At 36.7% G+C, this 22,042-nt stretch overlaps 1 protein-coding gene across 2 annotated transcripts; it reads right to left on the bottom strand.

The window, feature by feature from the left end:
- Positions 1-2,405: 2,405 nt before the first annotated feature.
- LOC121864135 lies at positions 2,406-18,295 on the bottom strand. Of its 2 annotated transcripts, XM_042363070.1 has the most exons (17): positions 18,160-18,295; positions 17,112-17,224; positions 15,735-15,974; positions 15,520-15,609; positions 15,253-15,362; positions 14,728-14,837; positions 14,518-14,630; positions 14,028-14,166; positions 13,754-13,917; positions 13,274-13,431; positions 12,339-12,478; positions 12,066-12,185; positions 11,471-11,603; positions 10,911-11,083; positions 8,003-10,299; positions 6,280-6,464; positions 2,406-4,849 (listed from the first exon to the last, which is right to left on the bottom strand). In XM_042363070.1, exons 2-17 carry the CDS (start codon positions 17,208-17,210, stop codon positions 4,750-4,752), a joined length of 4,371 nt encoding a protein of 1,456 aa, XP_042219004.1. In that variant the 5' UTR covers positions 17,211-17,224; positions 18,160-18,295; the 3' UTR covers positions 2,406-4,749. The 2 variants fall into 2 exon arrangements, with proteins under 2 accessions (XP_042219004.1, XP_042219005.1); XM_042363071.1 differs by lacking the exon at positions 6,280-6,464.
- Between the last annotated feature and the right edge of the window lie 3,747 nt (positions 18,296-22,042).

Here is a 22,042-nt window from a genome sequence, read left to right as displayed (position 1 = left end):
TGACCCACTCAACATATCCAAACAAAGGCCAGGGAAGCATAGTCAATATGTCAGTTACATTTTATCAGATACACCAATAACTCGGACCTCAATGAAAATGTTTCTTGCATTACTCATAGAGTTGTACGAAATGGTTACTGGTAACCAAAAAGACGAGACCTAAAAATAAGAAATGCAACTACAGTACTGTATGTCAAACACGCTGTGAAACAAATGGAAAAATCTGAATAAGGCTTAAAGGTGGTCAGCTGAAAAATTAATATTGTACGCCAAGTTATGATAAGCTGTTGCAATGAATACACTTATTAATATCAGATCATAATATTTTTTGTAAGGCTTTCCTACATCAGGGCTCTTGTGCAGAAAAAAAAAATGTATAGCCCCTTATTTTCCATGCAGTACAGTACTGTACTTGCTATTACAGTACTGTAAATATTTAACTCCACAATTAATCATGGCTTCATTGAAAAAGAAATAAAACAAAATTCTTGTCCTAACAATGAAGTACAGTACAGTATTCCACCATTATTTGACAATGAATAAATGTATGTTATTCACATTCAACCACAGTACATATAATGCATGAAACCAGATTACCATTACAGTATATGTTGAATAAACTTGCACCTTTTCTATAACAATTTGACCTTTCTTAAGATAATCTTTAGTTAGTATTGTGTGTAACTGGAAGTAAACCTATTTTACCCTATTTGTAAAGGAGCAAGATTGGAATTAAGCCATCAGAAATATACAGGTATTACATATCTTGAGATTTGGAGGGGCAAATTCAAAGCCAATTTCCATCTTTCACATAAAGCATGTCAATGTGATAGTATATAGTTGATGAGGTGTTCACCCTGTTCAACAAACAATGAACATTTTTTTTTTTTGTTACTGTGCTTGTAAAATTGTAAGGTGTTGGTACAGATACATAGGCATATATCAGTACGTGAAAAGCAAGTGTTTCAAAATGCTGGGATAGGGAACAACCACAGATTTTCTTTGTTTATGTTTGGAATTATCATTATATAATACTTTATATTTTGACTATTTTAAATTATCTTTTAAGAGAATCATCTACAGATTTTGGGCAATAGTTTCCAAACATAAAAGTAATCATGTATGAAATCTAGACCTATGAGAAATTTACCTTTGCCCTTCATACTTATTATCTGGTTAACTCTTGCATTTAATTACTTCATCATATCTGTATCATGTCACCTTTTCTTTCATTTGGAAGGTGGTAGTACAGTAGAAACAGTCTTACCCCTACTCTAAAAAGTCAAACACCACTTAGTAATTCTCAATCTTCTTAAGTATTCTGCATTTCTGACAAAAAATAAAATGCACACTGCTAATTGTTTACATTAAGATACGAGTACAGTACCATATATAGGAATAACTAAAGGGTTAATAAGCAAATATGCACAGGGAAGAATATAGCGTAAAATTATATTGAACGGTAGAATAAACCTGAAGGATAATGTGGGTTCTGATGATGAGAGTAAGATCAGATCACCAAAGTGTTCAACTGGCACATAACAATCAATGGAAGATCTGTTGAGCTTTATACCTCAAAGTTGTATCCATGAGACAATCCAATGTGTGTAATCTTGAAGTTATTAAAATACATTTGGTGAGAATACTTAATATGATAAATTAAATCTCATAGTACGGTAGTAGTCATATCAAAATATCACCATGTATGCAGTAGTATTTATTTTGCTTTGTTATGATGTGAAGTGATGTAAACTTCTTAAATCTGGATGGACAGAGAAAGTATTTTAAAGAGCTTATAGAGTAATGAAAATGAGAGACACGTGAGGTAGTAAAAGTCAGTCGGTAAGATCTCAAATAGTTCTACCGGTATATGTATGGTATAGGCACAGGGAGTGCACGATGAATGACATACGACCATTAAGAGTGACCAGAGCTGGAAATCTCACTGGTTACAAAACCACTTTGTATAAAGCTCTAAATATATGACATCCAAATCTATTCTATCCTATCAAACATATTCAGTTTCCGATGGAAATATGGGAACTGGTATATAAAGTACCATATTAGAAAAAGAAATACAGAAAACTCATAATACAAGTATCCTTTGCTATACGAACGGTCGAGAAACAAAAATGTGCTAATACGAATTTCCTAAATTACCCACTTCTTTTTCATGCCTGTACAAATTCGGGTCCTGGAAAAAATTCAAATAGCGTGCCCCCAGGAGTCAGCTGGGATGGCCACACCCCCTAGCGCTCTCCCTACCAGGCTGAGGTAGGAGTTGACATGGTTATATTCAACTCATAATTTTGGATAGATAAACTTTCTTCACTTTTTCTCTTTCTTTTTTTTTTTTTTACAGAGTTCCATGCACACACAATCCTACATAATTTGCAAAAAAAAAAAAAAAAACTATCATAAGGTCAAAAACAAAGGGAATAAACATTTCTTTGCATGTGAGAGCGGGAGGAGGAGCATTGCTGAGGGTCGGGAGAGGGAGCATCCCCAGCCGGGATGGGTTGCTATGGCAAGGCTTGAGGGCTGCCACATGTGATACAGTCAGCATCTATGCAAATGGTGGCTGTGTTAAACTTTCATTAAGTGTTTCCCTAGTGGTTTTAGCTGCATATTTTGTCTAAATAGTATTTTATTAATGTTTTTAATGTGTTAGGCAGCAAATTACAGTAGTTGTGTACTATTTATCATTGGTTAGGTAGGTGTTTTGTTGTTTGTGAACCGATTTCATGTTTTTGAGGTATGATATTGGGGGTTTTCTTGTTATTGGGGAACCGAAGCATTTTTTTTCCATTTGATCTTTTATACACTATACGAAAATTCCCTTAACAAATGGCTTTTCAGGAACCTAACTCATTCATATAGCGAGGGACACCTGTAGTGTGAATCCTTAACTGTACATTCTCAACTCATGAGTGGGAAATTCAACCAGAACTTTAACATTGCCTGAAAGTTCTGCACACACAGTCATGCCTTGAATGCAGGAAAAGGCACCATGATACAGACCGAGAGACATACAGTTACACAGGAAGCAAAAATATCTGGATTTTAAATACTGTATTATATAACATGTGACAAAAATGTATATATCTTTACAATAATGTCAATGCCTTATTGTACCACAAAACATGCACATTGTTTGAATTCTCCAAGTATTTCCTTTATCTTTGAATTAGCCATCACTCAACCCTCAGTGGTATGAGTGGATATTATGATACTGTATATAAAAATACATTAATATGCAGTAAATGGGGATAATGAGTATTATGTGAATTACACCTCCATAAATTGACATTGAGATTCATTTACTTAAGTTCCTCCTCCTTTAAAATTAGGCATGAACATATATGTACATATGTATGATCATAAATAGGATAATATATGTAGTCATACCATTCACATTCTCTATGAACAGTATAGTTTCCACTGCCAAGTGCAGTGTGAGCTCAACAAATGATTTACAGTTCACTTGCAACAATCTGGATATCCTCCAATAATCACAGAAGTACAACTACCAATTACTAAATAGCAAAATATATGAATTCTTACATATTACAACTAAATGTGCAACATTAAAAAATATATATATATATATATATAAAATGAGGATTCAAGATGTTACTTGTATGTATATATTTAAACAAAACTAACAGACCTTTACCCAGACTGTAGCTCACCACAGCTCTGCCACTGCTTAGCTTTCCACAGCCTCATGCTTCACGACTAGTCACCCACCGATGTATAACCTTGTGAACCTACATAAAACTAATACCACTTAAACTGAGAAGTAAAGCTTAAAATAATCAGACAAATTGAAAAACATATGTAGAGTACACTTAATATTCTAAGGTAAATTTCAAGGCTCTGATTATAGAAAACTAGATGCACCATTTCATGTCCAGTTTTTTGTTCGGTAGTTTAAGCAATACTTTTCTAGTTTAAGTAGTATTAATGTATCAAAACGAACACAATAATCAGATCACTTGTTTTGCCTTCACATTAACTGCAGTTATAGGAATGAAATACAGTATATGTCAAATCATACCTGCCTGCTCTCCTTTATCCCATGTACAGTATTATAGACAGAGAGTTTTCCTTTATAGAAACACCAATCCTGAAACTTATGGTAACTAATCTCAAACATATTAAGAGAGTTAAAGCATTTCACTTGATTTTCAATGTTCCCAAGAAACAAAAAAAAGAGTTCTAAACCCTTCCTGAATAAATCCCCCAAGGTGAGCAAAAATATGGTACTACTGTACTTGTCTTCTCAACTTAACACTAATGAAATTTTAAACACATCCTCAAAACTGTCAATATGGGCTTCCAACATATATAAAAAAAAAGTAACACATTATCACTGGCATAAATTGAAAACTTGAAGTACTGTAATGTTCATGAATGAAACAATGAACAAGTCCTACAAACTAAAAGCAAGAGACTCAAGCATAGCACATCATCCAAAAGGACAGGTTTCCCATATTAACATTTCAATACAAATAAGATTACAGTAAATTAAGAAACTTACCTCATGGAATATTCATGTATAACGTGTGTCCATTAGTTACTTGGATTTTATGAAGATGATACTGTAATTTTTGTTCGGATGTGGAAGTCCTCAATAATATAACAACTTTCTTCCATATAGGTTCTGTGTCCTTTCCATATGTAGTTTTTGTTGGGAAATAATACCCAAGTAATATATAGAATGCCACATGTTCCTAGGAATTCCACCTAAGCATATTTATCAAGAAGAGCTGATGCTGACCGCTCCAGCTCCCAACTATTGGCCTCCAAGATGTTCTCACATTCGTCTTTGCTTGCCATGCCCAACCTGAAGCAGGAACATCCAGTTATACAAATATAGCCGAAAAACATGTAATACAGTACTGTACTAAAATTTACATCTTCATAGAGTGTACATTAACAACAAATAGTCGAAGATAAGGTGTAGTGTTGCCTGAAGGAAGACATTGGTGATTAGTTTAAGGTTACAATGATAAGAGAATATCTGTCATGGTAATTTTGGAGAGAAGTTTAGTAAAAGACATGGCTAGAATATGAAGAGCCAAACATGAAATAGGAAATATTCTGAAGTACCGGTACCTATACTGAATTTCTGTAACTGAAGTAGGGATGAGTTGACAGATGAAGAAGAATAACAAGAAAAAAAAATCCTAAGAGAATTAAGATGCACAAGGCAGTACTACAAAATTAAATACAGTTCATCAGCTGAGGAAGCATCACACCTGTGGAAGAGAAGGCCCTTGAAGCAGAGTCTGAGTTGGCCTCTAAAAGGACAAAGAGAGACAACAGACACTCCCCCTAATACTTTAGACCCTCATTACTTCAACTCTCTAGGGGCTCTTTGGCAATGCAGAAATACCTGTATTGACATTGTCGAATTACTGTACCCTGTATTTTTTTAATTTCCATGCCCATTTTGTTATGATGCCAAACTGTGAACTTCATAGCTATAGAAAAGCTCTTTTTATTTCCCTCTGAACTTAGCTACACGTTTTCAACAGCCTTTCTTGGCAACAGAAGCCCTTGGGTTTTTCAAAGCCATATTGGTAACAAAAGGTGAAAGCATATACAAGAATGCACTGAGGGAAGAATGGGCTTTGTCTGTGAGATGCCAAACCATTGCATGTGCTTCCCTAGCTGCCAGTCACCCAATCTTAATTTAAACTTGGAATTTTGGCAGTGCCAAAAAAGTACTGAATTAGCAGAAATTCTGAATTAATGAAAGTTCAGTGAACAGAAATTGAAATCCAAGGATTTGGGGTGGATAAAAGACTGTTTTTAATTTTAACTCCTTCTGTATGAAAATTTTGACCCCAAAAATTCCTTCCCAGAAATACATATCCCAATTTTGTACATAGCAAAAGGTTTTCAGGAATGGAACTCTTGCTATAAATGAGAATTACTGAACTTGTATTTACTCAGTTAAATAAAGGTTTAATTTCATTTTAAAATCTGAGAAGACAACTCCAGGAATCAGTGAGAGAACTAAACTTCTGTACTGTACTAGTAAGTGCTGTAACCAACACGAAGGAGAATCTTCACTGATGGATCACCTACATACATAGGATGCAGGCAAAGTAAAGAATCTACATGCAAAGTGAAAAAGTTCCATGCATGTACATGTCTGCACTCATTATAAAACTTAAATCACAAAATCAACCTTCAAGACTACCCAACTAGACTACAAACTATTATCAATATAAGCTTTGGATGGTTAACCTAAGCTGTCAATCTGACCTGTAAAGCTTCTCAATTTTTAAGAAGCGTACAGCACCCTGGTAATCACCACTGGCTACATGAAGTGCCTGGCGGGCAGCAGCCTCGGAAGTCCCTGGTACCACAGCAGCCACACGGCAAACCAGAGCCTCTCCCCCACTGGCACCAACACCCCCACTACTGCTCCTCCCACCACCACACACCATCTGCAAGCCAAGCCTCACATTGGAAACAAGTAAGATGCAAGAAGATATAACACAGTAAGATGTAAGCAAGTACTGTAGGATGCAGGGCAATCATGCAGGCTTTTAGTAGGTACGGTAAATAATAAAAAGCACCTTGTTACCTAGCTGAAAGTTAATTGGGTTATTCACTTCATGTAACACGAATTTGTCCATTAATGACAAGTTATTTTTTCCTAGACTATGATTTTATACAACTTATTTGAACTTCACAAGTGTTTTGCCAGTATTTTACATTTAAAGGTCAAATATTGATTTTATATTGAGCATTAACGTATTGAAAATTATGCTATTAAATTTCCTTTCTCACTATACAATCACTCAAGAAATAAACATGATAAGTACATTCATGAAAACTAGTACAGTATACAGTACTTCATAGTCTTCATATACACTGGGTATGTGCATTTAAATCAATATAAAAACAGCTTTATTACCCTCATCATCTGAAATACTAAAATAAGATTTAACGCAATCTCTTGTATTATCAGGGGTGGATATACTTTCACCAAAGTGCAGTATCATACTTTTTATAGCAACACCTGTATGTCAATTCATGTGAAGTGACAGAGATAAGCGAGATGGGTATTTTGGGGGTCGTGTTATGGAAGGGGAGTACCATGGCAATACGTCTATTACATCAAAAAGAATAAAAGCATGAAAGCACATAAAGGAAGCATCTGAATGTTTGCGTGTGTTTATTATTGATTCTAGCCATCCCACATCATATGTTGAAGGAGTAAAAAAAAATAAAAAATAAATAAATATCTCTCACCAACATTTTCCTTCCTCTTAATCTTCCAGTGTATAATAAACAGATGAATAGTGGACGATTATATTTATTGGAAAGAGGATAAAAATCACAGCAATAATCCTTTTTTCCTCGATAGGATGTAGCGAGGATACTAAGGCAATCAAAGGTAATCAGTTATTTCTATTCAGTAATTACACATCAATGTTCAGACTAATGGTGGGGAAAACTTGCCAAGGATCTCCAAATGTAGGAAAATTAACTATACTGTGCAGATGATTAATCACTTGTGTACGGGGTCCCAATTTAGAAAAAGAAAGCGGGTTTTATCTTGTAACTTTGAATTTTTGATGGCCTATTGTATTTACAGTACAGTACTAACTTACTTGTGTACTTAAAGACCAGTTTTAAGATGGATCAACTTTGGGTTTACCGTACATGAACCCAAAACACTCCCTGCAATTAATTCCCACATCACTCAGCCACAAAAATATCCTTAAAGACATCATGACACACCTTAACAAATGGTTCTCACCCACTGAGCATGTTTCTTTTGTTAAATGTTTTTACCAGTATTTGCATTTTATTTATTTTTTTATCTGTTGGCAAATGACTGTACAGTACTCCATTTTAAGGTGAACTCAACACAGGCTGAATTATAGGTAAAATAATTGATCAATGAACGAGTGAGATTCTGGTACAGTAAACTCGGTTTGAAAAGACTAAATAGATCATATTACACATCACTAACCTGATTATAGTTAACAGTCAACTGTGGACTAAGAACAACTGTTGGCTGTAATACAGAGCTCTGAGGTGCAGGTCCATCTTGGTGGTGTTGATTGTAACCTTGATAGTGACTTTGCTGTTGCTGTTCGACCCACGGAAGCGCAGAAGCTGAGACAGATGTTGTCATGCTCTTCTGACTCATCTGTACTTGCTGTTGTGGTTGTTGCCATCTGTAACTCATCTGGAATCCTGGAGAAACACCAGTCATGCTGGAGGCTGTAGTAGTGCCTCTCATACCCTCAAACTGGCTTGACCATCTCTCCTCATGAGTATTTCTAACATCACTTTGAGGCATACTAGAAGCTAATGTGTGTACTGCTGATGTAGAAATGATCCTGCTCTGCTGGAATATGCTTCCTGTAGGGCGTTGATTCTGAGAAAGGTTCCCCAGGCTCCTTGCAGGCATACCTCTCATGCTGGTTGTTGTGGTTGGGGGGTGTTGCATGAAGGGTCGCACATGAGCAGTTTTTGGGAAGAACTGACCGGTATCTACTATTTGTTGAGGCAGCACACCTAAAGTTTTTGATGAGGTAAGAACATCCAAGTCTGAGAAGGCACTATTGTTGCTACTTGGTTCTACCTGCTGAACCCTGGTATCTGGTCTAAGATTACTCTGGCTTTCACTCATAGGTATGGTTGCAACACCTAAATTTGTTTGTCTTGAGCCAATTGTTTGCTGTGGAGGTGGAAGAGCTGGCAATTGGATATTCTGAGCCCCAAAATGTCGATCACCTTGGCAAGGTGCTGCAACTCTAGGCGAAAATGAATTTCTTGAAGAATTATCAATTTTTTTGTCTTTATCAGTAAAGATGTTTGCTGACACTTGGTCTTTTCCAAGGGATTTTTCCAATTCGGCAATGAAAGCTGGATCTAATCTTGGTAGTGCAGCAGTAGTTGGAGTCAGCGGTGCTGGCAAGGCAAGCTGAGGACTGTGAGTTGGTATTGAAGACACTATGGATGACATCTGAGCAGGTTGTAGCATAGATTCTCTTGAAACAGTAGGATGAAGAATTGCCACCTGTCTACCCTGATTTTTATGCACCAATTGTTTATTAGGCCACGAAGAGGAAGGTGAAGACACCATTGACGTGGGTGTATGGTCTTGTCCTGTCCTTGGTGTTGGTCTTGCCTGTGGTGTAGAGATGGGTAGTAACAAATTTGAGTTTGGCGATTGGGAAATGGAGCTGATCCACATGCTGCTTATTTGTGCATTTATATCCGTCACATCACTGTTTTCATGAGCACCGTGAGTAGGGTGTGACCCTGATACATTTAAATTATTATTTATTAAAGGAAAGGCCTGTGTTGATACAGCCATGTTGCTTGACTGTACAGTGGGGCTACTTTGGAAATAATTATGGATTGATTTTACAGATTGTGAGCTGTGAGACGCTCCAGTCACAACTGAATCACGCAAAGAATTTATATTTGGAGAAACTGCCACAGATGTTGGAGTTCTTGAGGTACCACTGTGTGAACTGATTATGAGAGAGGATTCACCTGATGTGACCCTTGTTCCTGGGGAACTAAACACTAAACTGTTCACTGGGGAAGAATTACATGTTTCTGAGTTTGATTGATTAGCTGATAATGAAAAAATACTTGTGGGAAAGTTCACCTTGGGACTAACAGATGATGAACTTCCTAATGAACCTTGGCAAAGAGTTCTGTCAAGGTTTGAACTATTATCTGGAAACTCTACGGGAGGCTCATCATAGCATCTGACATGAGATGTATCAAATGGGTCAGAAGCTTCATTTGTCCTAGAATAATGATGACTGCTAGTATTAACTTCATTAACAGCTAGATCATTATTTCCACTATTTATATCACTGCTGTACTGGACTGCACCACTTGCACTCTGATCATCAGCTTCCACTATCGTATTGGTCTCTGCCGAGTACGAGTCTTCTCCCACACTTGTAAAATCATCATCCCATTCATCAGAGTCATCGTCAAAATCATCGTACGAGTCACAAAAAGAGTTAGAATATACAGTAGGTATGGGTGGTGCTTGTCGATGATGCTCTTGGTCTGGTTGGTGATTCTCACAATTCTGGACTTTATTCAGAGGCTGAACATTTGTTTGGTTATGAATCTGAGTTTGTGTCTGTTGTTTCTTTTGTAAATGGTGGATGGGTGGGCTTGGGCAGGGACGGAGAGGTACTCTGAGAGGTTGCTGGGCCACTCCCATGGCAACAGCATGTGAGGCACTGCTTACATTCTCATATGTTGGATGACCACCTTGATCATCAACTCCTGTGAAGAGATCATTTCTGTATAGTCTCCCTGTACACATATTTCATAAATGACTCATAAATATCAAGGCTTTACACCAGACTCAATTAATTTTTGCAATATACCTTAAATCTTCCTGCCATGGTTTTTCAAATCCTAAAGTCATCGTATATTCACACAAGCTAGTGCTGAATACTCAGTTAGAATTATCTTAAGTACTTTGTAATATACTATTTCATGTTCATTCAGCTAACAAGCAAGTAAAGTTTTGCTAACGCCTACAAGTAATATATAAGTAAGAAAGGGAATTATCAGTAGTGTACCATAGAAAAAATGTGGTGAGGTTAAAGTTTGGGCTTGTAAATACTGGAATTTTTCTTGATAATCTTCAGATAATCTCATAGGTCACATGCTGAATGACCTGTCATCAGCATTACCACTATTTAACAGTAATTTTCCACATTTGTGTGAATTAGCTGTGATTATTGGTGGAGTAAACTGTTTCAGTTAACTAGCTGAAGAGCGTGAGTGTGAATATTTACAAGAGAAAAGGTGATGTACTTGAACGTGGAAACACAGGGATCTAGAGCTGTTAGATTATGCTATGACAGTCGTGGAAAGTCAGAACTTACCAGGAGTGATGTTTCCATACACTGGAGTAGTGGTTGGCACTGGTAGGTCAATTAGGGAAGAGGCACTGCCCCTTAACTGATTAGTGACACCCGATGAGCCACTGCCTCTGAGATCTGTAACAGAGTGGGATCTCTGCCGTCCAGCTTCTGACAGATCTATCAAGACTTCATCTCTGTAGATAAAAATTCATTTGACAGAATATAATACAGTATATCAGTATCCATACAATCTACTCAGTTTTGCTGGTGCAGTATCACCAAAAAAGTCTCTAAGCAGCTCCTTTATATGTAACTTTCACGGTTTAAAATATTCTATTGGTTATTTAAAGCACAACAAAAAATTATATCACTTGATTACAATAGGATATTTAACTTAAAGTGCAATAATTCCTTAAAAGTACTTAGAGAAAATAAATCAATATTTAAGAAAAAAGACAAGCTCTTATACAGTACAGGAAAAAAAGAAATTTTCTTTTATTCAAATTTTATGGTTATGCAAATGAAACAGTAAGTCAAACAACCATTTCCTTTAAGGGTTAAAGTTCCTCCACAACACTAACCTTCCATGCGGTGTTTTTTTCTGAGCTTGAAGAGTGTGAGAGCGAGGCAAATCATCTGGCCACTTTTCATTTACTAACCGGTTGTAGTTAAACTGTCGTCGCTGACCTTGTTTTAGGCGCAGTGACTGGTGCTCTGTAATAAATTAAATATATGTACAGTACATTAGTTTAGTTACTCCAGAAAACAGTAATGACTGATTACAATTTGGTAGTGCATTGTCATTTTGTCATAATGAAACATGCTCAAAGATTTTCATTGAAAAGGAATTACAATACCGGTAACTTCTAATATTTTTCAGGGTTAAGGCATTGTTCAAGGTATATAAATTATTTTATTACGTGTTTATAATACTGTACCACTAATATAAGTTCAGCAATTTTTTATGAGCAAGAAAAACATCTCTGCACTTATAATATCAATAATCAAAAAAGTGTTCCTCAAAATTTAATAATTACACGTGAATGCTCTAACAAATAGCTGAACATGAAGCTTAAGTAAAATAAGTGTCACAAGTTTGCCTCTACCGGTGTACATGTAATGCTCATTTCTAAGATACGTATAAGTTTAAAGGAATACATTGGCCACTCTACTTACTGACTCTGCGAGGTGACATAGGTTTTCCAAGTTTATCTGGAGGTTCCATTGGGTTCCTGAGGTACATATCATCAATAAAGGCTGGACTGCCCCAAGTTTTTCCTCGTATTCCTCCATGACCTAGAAGTAACAATAAAAGAACAAGGTAAAATTGAAGCATTGAAGCATAAATCCATACAGTACAGTCGGTACATAAAAGGCTAAAACAAATTCTTATTCAGAACATTCTTTATTGGCAAGTAATGACTGAAACTTATGCAATTCCTTTAATACCTGTATGAATAAAAGAGTTCTGGAGAGGTTGGCTTATGTCTTGGTTAGCCAATCGTCTCTGAGGATCAACAATGCAGCGTGGGAAGTCTCCAATCTGAAAGGTCCTCTGGTTCTGAGCCTTCCACCAATAGTTTTCAGGACTGCAAAAGATGGATAAATCATCTCCCTTACATTCTGTCTAGTGGAAAATATACAAAATCAAGACCTTGACCTCGCCGTCCTTCAAGCTTCTGGATATAATGCTGAAAAGACTGAGAATATCAAGGACAGAAGAAAAGTTTAAGGTGGTTTTTGAAAATGCCAACAAAACAACTACAACTCCACATCAGCAACAGAGGACCATTCTTTGTAAACTTTGGCAGAGTATGATCATAGTAAGGTGCATTTTACCTTATTGGACATGATTACACAAGAAATACAAAGAAGATTCAAAAGGAAAGTGAAAAGTCCTTGAGGCACAGTTCTGAACTCCCTACAACGCCTCACAGTCTCGTCAAACTGAGGTGAAGTACAAACTGAAGCTGTCAAAGCATTTCACACCATTTGCAAGACCAAGACAAGGTTTTGACAGAACTGAATGTCTTCCATTTGTATATTCAAGTTCACAAAATGATGTAAAGACAATGCTAATAAACAAGTAAGAAAATATTATCAATCTCTGTTTAAAGTGCTCAAAATCTATGCCACTGCCTGTTTGTACTGCCACCATGAAACATTCCTCTAAACTGAAGCTGATAAAATCAAAGGTTCACATCCTTTGGAAAGAGGAAAGGCCCCTGGATCAATGTATTCAAGAACATGACCCAGAGGCAAGTATGGTACTTTTGTGGAAGATTATTTTAAACCTTTTGGGTATGAAAGGATTCCAAGTTCAGGATGACACAAGCTAAAGAACAATGAACTTTGGAAAGTGATCATCATGTGTTATACCTCACCTGCCATCAATAACCACTAAAAGGTCATCCACTTCCACCTTTAGTCTTCCTTCTTCATCCCACATCTGCAAAGCCCTCATAACGTGAGGCATTATGGCCGCCACACGCTCGTATATCTGGGTGAAAGTTGGTCGCTCACCTGGCTCATGAGACCAACACTGAAAAAAATGTAAAGCTGTTTTATATTTGTTGTTATTACCAGTCAGGAACGTAATGTAATAAGAAAAAAAAATAATCAACATAAGCTGGCCTCTTATAAACAATTTCTGGTAACTTTTATGTTTATGTTCGTAAATTGTATACAGAGAAGTTGATTTACCATACAGGCAATGTGTCGGAAGGTGTCACTCACAATATGTCGTATGGTTTGATGTGTCACAAGATACAGTATTAAAATGTGTCATAAGGTGCCAAAATGTATCACAAAGTATTTAGATCTTACAATTTACTGGCTATAAAGTACTGTACTCTTATCCTCACCTGCAGCAGAAGGTCATACATATCACTGGGACAGGCAGGTGGGCAAGTAAGGCGTTCTCCTTCTTGGTCAATTTTCTTTAATATTTGCTGTCCATTCAACCCAACCCACGGATCCTCTCCAAAAGTAAACGTTTCCCACATTGTCACTCCGTACATCCACACATCTGCGAACAATACAGTAGTAACATTCTAATTTACCAAGATGTTTATGAAAAAACAAATGCAATATGTTGATCTCTCTGTTGTAAATTGTAGGTTTGGTCAATACACTAACCTGAAGCATGTGAGAATTGCTTGGATTTGAGAGATTCTGGAGCACACCAAGGAAAAGGTACTTTCTTCTGTTCCGTCATCACATAACAGTCCTCTTGTTGGGGTAATGCCCGCATAAGACCAAAGTCACCAATCTTCAGCTAGGGAAAGATTCAACAGCATGAATATTACATTAATACACTTATATGGCACGAGGGAGAGTAGGATAGACATGCTTGACAGATAGTTTATATTATACAGTTAAAACTTTTTATATACAGCATTTGAGCAGCCAGCTAGCTATACTAACCAGCTAAATTGATATGGCTCAATATAAACCATGGTCCTACTACCAAGCACATATACTGGAATCATCTAATATTATCATCCACTTGTAATGAAAATATCCTTTAGAGATTTACACTTAAGTATCATTAATGAGTGCAGTACAAAATTACAAAACAGTATTTCATTTAACCTTTCATAGATGAAGAAGTTATAATTCAACTCACCTTATCTACAGATGCCATTAGCACATTTCTGGCAGCAAGGTCACGATGAATGAAGCGCCGACTCTCCAAGTACTTCATTCCATTCGCTATTTGTACAGAATAATCGCACAGAGCTGAAAAAAATTACAAAAATGATAAAACTGAATAACACCAATACCTAGGTTTCATTGTACTAATAAGGAACAAAGAAGGAGCTAATTAATTACTTACACGTAACAGATACTTGGTTGAGTTGTTTATGAAGATGATCCAACAGGGACCCGAGGGGAGCCAGCTCAGTTACCATCATCAAAGGGTTACAAAGAACAATGCCAAACAACCTGTTGACAATACCTGAATATTAGAATTGAGAGTAATAAATTCATTCCCGTCACCCATGGTTAAGGAAATGCACAAATCCTTTCTTCATAACAAATACCCGGACAAAATTGGCATAAAAAATTTGAATGCAGATTTAATCCTTAAGTTTTGAGAGTACCAAATGAAAGCAGGAACTTCTACATGGTCTTGAGTACCACATTAGGTTAGGTTAGGTTACATCCGGCTAGATAAGGGTTAGGTTATGTCTGGTTAGGTAAGGGATAGGTTAGACGAAAGATACCTTTGTAGACTACACACTATAGTAGCACTGAAAAGCATGTCAAAAGTTTAATAATTTTCCTCATTTCACACAAATACAAACATCCACAGAAATGAATAGGAAACAGCATCACACAACCACCTCCATTATCTTACTGTATCAGGTTAGGATGGGAAAGTTGGTGCATAGCTTGGACCTCCCGGATGAAGTCATCAAGTGCACCAGGAACATTAATTACATCCTGTTTCAATATTTTTACAGCTACCTGAAAGATAACGATAAATACAGATAAAATTTTCTCATGTAAAAACTTTGTTACTCGGCCATATGTAACCTGATTTCATTTAAAGAGTCAATGACAATCCTAACAACACAAAACTTCTTTGCATTACATTAAACAAGAAGCACAAACAACTACATACCTCCTTCACCTGACCACTCGAAGTAGTCCACTCACCACTACGGACAACGCCAAAGCTACCATCACCCAACTTGCGACCTTGAACAAGATCCTGTCCAGAAGCAAATTATTATTCATTTAAATACAGAAAGATTTCCTTAGTGCTTTTAAAATTCAAACAACATACAGTATTTCTCAAGATGTTATAGTAATCATTACAGTCCTACCATCGCTTACCTTTTCTTGAATTAGGCATGTCAAAGATGACATTTGTGATTCATCGACTACAGGCAATGATTTATTTTTACTTAAGGTAGAGCTGCCAGTTGACAATATCTTGGACACCAGGTTTCGTCTCCATGCTGCCGATCTTTTCTTCTTGACGCTTTCCAATAAACGCCGGGCCGCAGGTTTCCCAAGGCCAATGCGTTCCAAGTCTTCGGTATGAACATATTCAAAATGACTTAGCTTTGTCACCTTTAAAAGAAAAAAAAATAGTTAAGTTACTATAAATATTCTCAAATTACAATTCTATATAAATGTCTTCACAAACCAAGAAGCTACAGTTTTGTTTGTGACCAATGATAAACCAGACGACAAACAACAATGTTGTGAAGTTAATCGACGTAGAGGTACAAGGTGCTAATGTAATAGGGTTATAGTCGAAGGCAAACACTAATACGGCCCACAAAACAAATTTGAAGACAAATTACTATCATTTCTTCCACAAATTAGTTTTATTGCAACTATGATCAAGTTAACTTACAGTAATGTATGTAACATCTCATTAAACTGTAACATGATGAAGTTTATGTTTAGTATTATACGGTAGTTTAGTCAAATGATTAACCCTGTAGTTGCCTTTTTTATTATTGTTGAGATACGCTTTTATGCCACTTGAGGGCTTAGTAGATTTGAGTCCATAGCAGTAGATAAAATTTCTGGTCTGACTCCCTTATTCAGCCATGATCTCTGAGTTTGAAAGGAGCACCTTCTCACCCTCTGATGCTCTGTTGGCACCTAACAGTGTAAACGACCCAATTACTCTGGTCACAGGATAGTGCTTGCTGCACCTGAATTTTGTTGATGTTTTTATACAATTTCAAAATAAACATTATTAACAAGATTTCTATCATATAATTAATACAGTACCAAGGTTTCTCATTGCTCAAAGTAAGTCTTGTATAAATTTTCAATTCATGATTTTCAGATATGTGCAAATTTCTTATATTGCCATGTACAGTGCAGTACACAATGTTGCATTCAAGGAATTGTGTCAGTATTTCAAAAAGGTTAAAAAATGAACATATTGTACAGGACGGTATATGAATAGTCCTGTAATCTTAAGACAGTCAATTGAAGATTCCTAAATGATGCTGTGGTTATCACATAACACAGCAGTCACCTTGTGCTTGCAAAAAGAAATAGCATGTGAAATGTGAATGAATAATTTCCTCAGAGGGTACAGTATACACATGGGTCAAGGACTATAAAAGAAACATATGAGAGGAGGTAGATGTGTGGATTAAAACATATGATTAACCATTGTTAAGCAGCCTAAACTACACTCTGGTGTTGGCCAAACAACTCACAGCTAACAGAAATTCAGTTTACCTGTAGGTCATCACGTATCCGTGTAAAAAACTGAGCGAGTTGCACTTCCACAAGTATACTTCGTATAACCTCAAGATCATCCTCACTAACATCACCCATCACATTCGTCTAATCTGGAAATAAATATTTGTTTTAATATATATAAGATGCTGTACATAATAGGTTGTAAAGGCAATATAAACTAACCCTTAAACAAGGGATAACAAACCATAATTTGTTTTCTTAAAAAATATCATCTAAGAAACTACAGTCCAGTTAAGAAAGATGGTGTCTATTAAAGAAAAATTTCTAACGTTGTTGGTTAACCCGGACCCTTGTTCCTATTACTACAATTTATGTGCCAATTGTTTTTAATACCGTACTGTATAAAGAGTAACAAGAATATCCAGTCAAAGAAAATTTCATTAAACAAGTACTGTACTGTATAGCCCCTACTACACCTTTACCATATTAGGCTACTGACATAAGGTGGCTTGGATTTCTCAAAATCAAGAAATTTGTTACTGACACTTGTTACATATATTCACAATTAGGAATTTTCTGTTACACCAAAACTAGGTGAAGTTTCTTTAAATGTTCAGTCACTCTATACCTCATATAAATGTGTTCCACCTTCAACCCCTCCTTACTTCAGGGGAGTTGATCTGGATCACTCTAGAGCCACAGGAGTTGTGGGACTAAATAAAGACACATAAATAACACACAACCAAAAAAAAAACAACTAAAAGTCCTTATGAAATATTTAAATATAAAAACTGACTTTTTTTTACATATACCCAAAACAGGAAACCTAAAACAATACAACAATGCAGTGGGCGTCACGAAACTGTAAATTTATCCATATTGAAGAGTTCAAAGGAAAATTCGAAAATTAGAGATATTACCTTAAATATTACCACTCACAACCATACTAATAGTTCTTAATCAAATGAAAAAGTTCCTAAATATTTCCTTCCAACATCACCATTCTTCTAATTTCCGTTCCACAACTTCTAAAGCCACGACATTACTACGCCTTAGCTCCCCTCTCTTGGTCAAAAAATAATACCTTTAACAACTCCTCCTCAAGGCTGAAGAGAAGAAAAGGTATCAATGAACAGTCCTCACAGGGAAGAAGCCACAACTAAGGGAGTAAAGGAGACAGAGCGGGAGGACTCGGCCTGACACTACACTGACTGATGTAAACAAACCCTTCCCACATTGTTGCCAACTGCATACAAACTTACTTTTCTCTCTTCACTATTAAATTCCTCATATATGCAGTTAAAAAATACTAGACACCAGATTTTTATTTCAAATTATGTCTGAAAATTAATTTAAACTTAATTCTTCGAGGAAAATAAAATTAACTTGCGTAATTTCATGTATCTGGTATTAACGAGAGTCTACCCGCCATAATATGTTTTCTCGTTACCATTCTCTCGTGTTTGATGGCATACGTTTAGTACTATAATACCAACATGCCAACTCTCACGGATTTTTGCAGTATCTTCAAGCCTAAAGTAAGCCTTCCGGATGCTCCCCGGACATAATAATAATACAGGTACAGACCTTGCTGAATACATAAAGGTTCTGTTTCCTTTGTGTGCTTCTCGATAATGACATTTTTCTTTTAATTAGTGTTTGATATTCTATCGTGGTCTACCGGAATATTATTTACTGTAATGTTATGAGTAACCTTGATTCTCCTGGGCTAGTCAAGTGGAGGCCAGCGTCAGTAATTTTCGCACTTTGTCAGGCAATTGTAACGCTCAACTTTTCCCACATCCGTATTATTCTTCATTTTCTTCGAATTGATGTAGTGTACAATATTTGTCACTTCATCTGATTTGCAATTAGTAAAATAAAACTGTGTGATCTGTCATTATAATCATGTCATTTACACTTTACTATCACAGACCACTAATGAGTCTTCACCACCACCCTCCTCACCGGCGGTAGTAGGACTATAGGGGGGGAGGGTAGGTAGGTAGGGCGGAGAGTTTTGAAGACGACAGAATCCATGTATAAGTTTTGGGGTAAATTTTCCAATAAAAATATTTAACCCATGAATCTTGCCATATATATACTCTACTGTGACCATAAAACTCACCTAATGGCTTCTCTCTGCGCCTCCTTACTTGATCGAAACGTAGCTAGCAGGCTTATAGAATAAATAAGGTAATAGCTAATTGTACCAACTATATAGAAGCGGGTTCCGGATTCTTCTCATTGGGGGTTAAGGCCAAAATATATCCGCATGATAATCAATACTCTTCCTTTTTTTTTGGTTGGTGGTGGTGAGGAGAGAAAAGAGATATTGACCGAGAGAAGTTTCCTCTCTGGTGTGTGCACAAAGATCGTTGGGCAATGGGCTACTATATCACATTATAAGAAAAATACTAGGTGTGGTTTCCCCAGGATAAACAAGGCGGATGTACGATTAGGAAAAAGGAAGTCGGGTGTGTCAGCGCCTGATAGTTTAATATAAGCTCCTCTGCGTCACCTAGTGGAAATGATTTCCTACAAACATTACTTAGCAAAAGAGTGTATTTGAATGATTGCAAAACAAACGATTACAATTAAATGCAGAGGTATGTTTAATGTGCACCGTCTTTAAGAAACATGAAATTTGCAAGGTAATGGTCATTCTGTGACTGAAACATTAAACATATCTTCTAATATTGTAAAGTGTATAAATTAGAATAAATTACTATTACTATGGGACTATCTTAATATCTTCTTTAAATATAACGTCCATTTTCTCCTCTTTCTCTCTATATAACGTTCAATTTCTCTCTCCCTTCCTCGCTTTCTCCTCTACTGCGAGCGATGGTTCACTGAGATAGACAATAATGGTGAAGGGTACGGGTCAAAAACGTGGCGCTGCAGCACGATCACCCAAACCAAACCTTGCAGTAGTCTGTACACCGGGGAAAATAATCTTGGAGCCATTTGAATACTGCTCAATGATAGACAGTGGTCCTTCATATTACTCTCACCTCTCCTATCAAAACAAAAGGACGTTTTTAATTCGTCGACCTAATAGTATTTCCACTCCCCCACCATTATAGTTCAGCATTAACAGAACGTACACCTACTCAGTCTTATTTCCTTTTTGAAACAATATATAATGAAATAGTCTATCAGAGTAAAAGTCTCCGTAAAACTAAACTTTCATTGTTTCTTTTGTTCTTAATATTGATTACAGTATGTCGTCTTCTGTATACCCAGAGAAGGAGAGGCAATATAGGATTATATATAATATATATATATATATATATATATATATATATATATATATATATATATATATATATATATATATATATATATATATATATATATATATATATATATATATATATATATATATATATGTGTGTGTGTGTGTGTGTCAGGGTTGCCAGATGGCCGTTTCCACGGCCAAATTTCTCTAATTAGGCCGTAAAAAAAACTTCGCCGGCCGTGAAAAAACGGATGGTCACGGCCAAATTATTTGGCCGTATTTTGTAAAAACACGTATTAATTCCTCATCTAGTGGATTTTGAAGAAAAGTCTAGCAGATTTTCAAATTTGACAATGAACATGCTGGCTCGGTGACCTCACCTAATCCGTGACCTCGCCTCTTCACATGTTTACGTGACCTACTGAGCTGACTGATCTTTCTCGTTACTACCTTAGTTGTTGGTTCTCATATTTGAGTTGTTCAGGCTGAACCTGTCCAGCATATGGGTTAAGCTTCAGAGCTTACAAAGCCATCTGAGTTACTTTCTGAAATTCCGAGTGCTAGTTTTCAAAATGTCCACTAGTAAATGGAAAGGGTCCTACGACAGTGGTAGAAAACATAACAAACCAGGGGACGATGACGAACTAGACGTTTTTGCTGACGCCAACTAGTGTTATCAAGTTCTCCACCATTATCATGCTCCACCACCATTTCAGATTAAGGTAAATCTTCACTGTAGATTATAGATATTATGTTTATGTAATTATTGGGCTCTCAATTCTAAGTGAAAATTTGGTTTTATTACGACATTTTAAGTGGATATTGTAGGGGATACTTTTATTTTGTGTGGATTGCAAAAATAGCCTTGTGCTTCCCATCCAAAAAGTTTTGGCCGTAAGGTGGCGTGAAGCTTGTCGTACATCTGGCAACCCTGATGTGTGTGTGTGTGTGTGTGTAGTAATGATGGAATTAAGTGGTTGTGTTGTAATGCTGGAGTTGATCGCGACACCCGACTTTTCCAAAACTGGACGGTTTTCCCCAGGTGTGTTATTCAGTGAGACTCTGTAGTATCTTTCATCAAATGAACCAAACTAATGTAACCTAAACTTGAGCGTAAATAGTGTGTAACAGAGACGTGACGAGCCGATCCGTGGCAGAGGATAACATTGTGGTGAGCCATGTGCTCTGTACAACTGCCCTCACCTGCTGTTGATTATAGATACTGTATAACGTTAAGAACCATGGTCGACCATTATAGATTTACTATACAACTAATAAAACTTGCAAACTTCACCTCTAAGTACAGAAAATTGTCGCTTTTACTCAGTTAAATATTGAACATGATTTGTGCAGACCTGACAAAACTGGCCAAAACAGTGTAATAACATTCTGCTGAATAAACAGATGGACTGCCAGCAGCAAGATATGTTACTTGAGTAGACTACTGTACTTATTTATACTGTGGGGTACGAGATGTTGGTTCACACTCAGGATGGGATGGAGAAAGGAAACTCACAATGTGCTCTCTGTATACATATTGTATTGGACGTACAGTGCAGCTTGGTGCTGGGAAGGCAGCCTGGTTACAAGCGTTGAGTAGAGACAGCTGGTTGGTGAGGGTGCTCAGAGGAGGACCAGCTTGTGGGTCGCCATGCTCGCCGGCGGGAGCGAGGGCCGCCAGGCAGGTGTTGCTTGCTAGTTGGTGTAGGTAGAAAGAGCTAGG

This window comes from Homarus americanus, unplaced genomic scaffold (assembly GCF_018991925.1).
Source record: "Homarus americanus isolate GMGI-L3 unplaced genomic scaffold, GMGI_Hamer_2.0 scaffold26351, whole genome shotgun sequence".
Lineage (NCBI taxonomy): Eukaryota > Metazoa > Arthropoda > Malacostraca > Decapoda > Nephropidae > Homarus > Homarus americanus.
The sequence above is the reverse complement of the archived record's forward strand: the minus strand, read 5'-3'. Positions and strand labels throughout refer to the sequence as shown.

Excerpts from the sequence above, each read along its gene's own strand:
- LOC121864135 (XM_042363070.1), bottom strand. The coding sequence starts at position 17,210 with ATGGGTGATGTTAGTGAGGATGATCTTGAGGTTATACGAAGTATACTT. Across the intron at positions 14,167-14,517 it reads TAATGGCATCTGTAGATAAG|CTGAAGATTGGTGACTTTGG; the intron begins GTGAGTTGAATT and ends ATCTTTCCCTAG. Across the intron at positions 12,479-13,273 it reads TTAGTGGTTATTGATGGCAG|TCCTGAAAACTATTGGTGGA; the intron begins GTGAGGTATAAC and ends CATCTTTTGCAG.